The sequence below is a fragment of the Plasmodium relictum genome (assembly GCF_900005765.1).
Source record: "Plasmodium relictum strain SGS1 genome assembly, contig: PRELSG_00_v1_143, whole genome shotgun sequence".
NCBI classification, from domain to species: domain Eukaryota; phylum Apicomplexa; class Aconoidasida; order Haemosporida; family Plasmodiidae; genus Plasmodium; species Plasmodium relictum.
The window spans coordinates 1-4,754 of record NW_021628823.1 but is presented as its reverse complement, the minus strand read 5'-3'; the positions used below and the strand labels follow the sequence as shown (position 1 = coordinate 4,754).

At 22.9% G+C, this 4,754-nt stretch overlaps 1 pseudogene across 1 annotated transcript; it reads left to right on the top strand.

The window, feature by feature from the left end:
- Positions 1–142: 142 nt before the first annotated feature.
- PRELSG_0014500 lies at positions 143–2,820 on the top strand (annotated as a pseudogene; the record flags this gene model as incomplete). The annotated part of the gene is given in 2 exon segments: positions 143–1,235; positions 1,238–2,820. Coding segments are annotated over 2 exon segments (2,676 nt in total), but the record flags the coding sequence as incomplete, so codon positions are not given.
- Positions 2,821–4,754: the final 1,934 nt, after the last annotated feature.

Below are 4,754 nucleotides of genomic sequence, written 5' to 3'. Positions count from 1 at the left end.
AAAAAAAAAAAAAAAAAATAACTTTATTTTTTTTTTTTTTTTTTTATAAGACTAGCGTCAGTGCATGGCTAACTTGTACGTATACAACTAGCAACTAGCTTAGCATGCTACAAAAGGTTAATAATACCTTTTATTAACCAGCAACCAAAGATCAAAAAAAAAAAAAACGCAGAAAAAAAAGAAAAAAGTACAAATAGATAGTGCATCAATATCCTTAGGATTTTCAGATAAAAAATCAGAAATTAATATGACAAACTTTGCAATATGTAACGAGAAAAACAGTTCCATATGTGAAGTTAGATTGGAAAATGAAATTAATGTAAATGAAATATGTGACAAAGAAAAATACAAAGAAGATGAAAATAAAAAAAAAGGAGAAAGAAAAGAAAAAGAAGAACATAATAAAAGAAATATAGAAACAGAAAGCGATATTATAACAACAACAAAAAATTGGAAGTGGAAGATTGTAATTGAAGCATATATGATGGTGTTAGAGGAATGCGAAAAAGAGGAATGGGAATTGAATAGAAGAGAATTTCTAAAAATTTGTTTGGAAAAATTTAAAGAAGAAGATATATATTCGGATTTAATTAATAGAGACTTAATAATGAAAAAAAATCAAGAAAAAATTACTAGTATTTTTTTAGAACAAAAGCCTTTATGGAAAATATGGGTAGAATGGAATGATAAGTTGATAGAGAAATGGAAAAAGGAACAATGGTTTAAAAAATTAAAGAGAGAATGGAAAAAAGAAGTGAATAAATATATAGAATTAATAGAAAAAGAAGAGATGATAGAAGGCAAAGAAAAGGGGGTAATTAACCCTATGTTAGAGAGATAAAAAATAATATGGAAGGAGTGGATAAAAAAGCAAAATAAGCTGCATACTTTTGATAACGAAGAATTGTTAAAAAAGTTGTTAGTAGAATATGCAATAGAAAAAGAAGTAAAAAAAAATATGGAAACAATAGATAGAGAGAAAATAAGAATGAAGATAGAGAAGAAGGATAAAGCATTTAAGGATTTAAACAAAAATAAATTAATATCAAGATTAAGAATAGAGATACATATGATGGTATTAGATGAATGCAAAAAAGAAGAGTGGATATTAAAAAAAAAAGAATTTCTGAAAACATGCATAGAAGAGTTGAAAATGCAGAATAATTCAGACGAAATAATAGAAATTTTAGAGATAGAAGAGGAAATAATAAGAGATATTACATTAGAAAAAAAAAAAATGAGCTAGAAAAAATGAAGAAAGAAAAATGTTTTATTGAATTAAAGCAAAAATGGAAAAACAAAGGAAAGAAATATATGGAAAAATTGAATAAAGAGAACTTATCAGGAGATAATGAAGAGAAAATTGAAAATTATATGTTACAAAAGCAAAAAATTATATGGAAGAACCACTGAGAAGAGATAAGTAAAAAGTTAGAGAATGAAAATAAGAAAGAGTACTTTATAAAATTCATGGACGAATTAAAGAAAAAAGAACTCAATATAAAAGAAATGGAAAAAATTAATGTAACAGAAAAAAATATAAAAGAAGATGAAGTTGAAAAGAAAAAAAAAGAAGAAGAATACATACAATTAAAGAAAAAAGAGGAAATAAACAAGAAAGACGAAAAAGAAAGAAAAAAAAAGGAAAAAAAAATAAAACATGTGGAAGGGAAAGTGGAAGAAGTAAGAAAAAAGAATAATTGTACGACATTGAGAAAGAAACCAAAGCGTAAAACTATAATAGAAATACATATGATGATAATGCAGGATCGTAAAGAAGAGGAGTGGAAATTAAGCAGAATAGAATTTTTAGAAATTTGCTTGAATGAATTGTTAACAAATGAGAGATTCTTTGAAGATGTAATGGACAAAAAAGTCATGTTAAAAGGAGAAAAAGAAAGCAGTAATGTAGCATTAGAAAAGTAGAAGATGCTATCAAAGAAATGGATAGAAAGGCAAAGAAGACTGTTGGAAAAATGGGAAAAAGAAGAATGGTTTAAAAATTTGAAAGAAGAATGGAAAATGGAGGAAGATATTTATGCAAAAACAAAAGATAAATTAGATTTCATCGATCGATAAGATAAAATAGAGAGTAATCCTACATTAGAGAGGAAAAAAGAAATATGGAAGCAATGGATACAGAGACAAAGGGAGGTATTTATGGAACATTATAAGGAGGGATGGTTTAGAGAGTTATTAGAAGAATATGAGAAAGAAGAATGTGAATTTATAAAAGAAGAAAACGAGGAAAATGTAGAAGAAAAAAAAAATTACTTAGAAAATGAGAGAAGAGAAGTAGCAATAGTAGACATAAAGAAAGAAGTAAATAATAATATAAAGAAGAAAAGGTTAATATCTAATATGTGCGTAGAGATACATATGATGGTATTAGATCAATGTAAAAAAGAAGAGATAGAGTCCATGAGAAATAAGTTTCTCAAATCATACATAGAGCAAAAGAAAGAACATAAAGGATTGTGTGAACAAAAAATGGGAAATAAGAAAATAAAGGAAATAGAAATGGAAAAAGAAGAAAAAATGGATATTATGATAAAGAAGAAAGAAAAATGGAAATGTTGGAAAAAAGAAGATTGGTTTCAGGAGATGAAGTTGAACTGGAAAAAAGAAATAATACATATGAAAGAAATAACGAATAATATAAAAAAGGTAATAAATCCCATGTTAGAAAAACAAATAATTGAAAAACAGTGGCAAGAGAGACAAAGGAATATTTTAAAGAAACGAAATAAACAAAATGCTCATGAAAGGTCGATAAAAAAGAACAGAGATAAAAAAACAATAGAAGATGAAAATGATGAAGACATTTTAAAAGAATGGGATATTACAATACTATAAATCCTAGTATAGTATACACTATAAACTAATGAATTCTTAATTTATTTATTAATTATCCAATTACTTTTTAGAAAATTAGTTATTGATAAAAAATATTAACTATTTATAATGAAAAAAGTCAGCTTTTCAGTCTGAAAATAAAACTATTCATATACTGGTGATTAATAAAAAAATGTTATTAACATTTTGTAATATAAAATTAGCTTACTAGTTAGGAAAATATAAATCATCCATTGGTTAGCAAAAGATGTTATTAACCTTTTATAATATATAAAGTTAGCTTACTAGTCAAAAAAATATAAGTCAACCATGTACTGATGCTAGTTAAAAAAAAAAAAATATATATATATATATCGCTATATTTTTTTTTTATTCATTTTACCTTTATATATCTTTGTAATTTTTTTTTGGTGTGTAAAGTTTTTTTTTGAGTTGAAAGATTATTAATTTTTAATTGAAAGATAAAAATTAAAGTATGAAAAAAGGTAATGTTTATGTTATATTCGATTAGTACATTTAATATTTATCAAAAAAAAAAAAATGTAGCTATTTATATATATTTTCTTTTATAACTAACGTCAGTGCATATCTGAGTTCTATTTTCCTAATTAGTAAGCTAATTTTGCATTACAAAAAGTTAATATATTTTTTTTATTAACCAGTACCCCTTGTGATTTTAAACTAATAAAATATGGAACATTTTTTTTTTCCTGATCATTTTTTTATTCACATAGTTTTATGTACATATGCATTATAATATACTTTATTTCTCATTTAAAGAATTTTTTACATAATTTTTATTTTAATATATCTATGTTATAAAAAATCATGTAAAAGCTAAAATTAAGAGCAACTTTTTTTTAATATTAATTAAAAACAAAATATTACCATTTTTTCCAATACAACAAAGTTACTAAATAGTTTTTTGGGAAATAATTAATCTTATACCAATACTAATAGAAGTTTTTTTTCTATTATTATTTTTATATGTATATTCTTTGGTTTTTCTGTTTATATTTTGTTTGTTTTTAAATGTTTTTAAGTAAGTGGTTTTTTAATTGCCCGCTTAATGACTTTGCTGGAGTATTGGTTAATAAAAGGTATTATTAACCTTTTGTAGCATGCTAAGCTAGTTGCTAGTTGTATACGTACAAGTTAGCTATGCACTGACGCTAGTCCTATATAAAAAAAAAAAAAAAAATAAAGTTATTTTTTTTTTGTTTGTTTATTTTTATATATATACATCATTGTAATTAAAAAAAAAAAAAATATTAATATTTTTTTTTTTGGGGAAGAGTTTTTTGAAAGAAATGTTATGTTATAATATGTTTTAATTTTTAGTGTAAATAAAAATTAAAAGAAAGAAATGTTATGTTATGTTATGTTATGTTATGTTATGTTTTAATTTTTAGTGTAAATAAAAATTAAAAGAAAGAAATGTTAACTTATTAAAAACTTAAGAGATAAGAGAAATGTTTATGTATTATTCAATGCATATTTTTGAAATAACATTGAATATCATAAAATTTTGACTTAATAAATTGTTATAAATTATTTGTATGTTTTTAATTAAAAGAAGATATTAATTCTTTGTAAATAAAAACTCATTTATAACTGTTAATAGGTTTATTAAAAGATGCAGTAAAATTTAACTTCAATTAAATATTATGCATCATAAGAAAACAGTATATATATATATAATAAAAACGAATATATATATATAAACGTATACTTAGTTATACATGCTCTTTATTAATTTGTTTGTTTAATACTCTAGCAAAGTCATTAAACGGGCAATTAATAAATCAGCATCATAAGAAAACAGTATATATATATATAATAAAAACGAATATATATATATAAACGTATACTTAGTTATACATGCTCTTTATTAATTT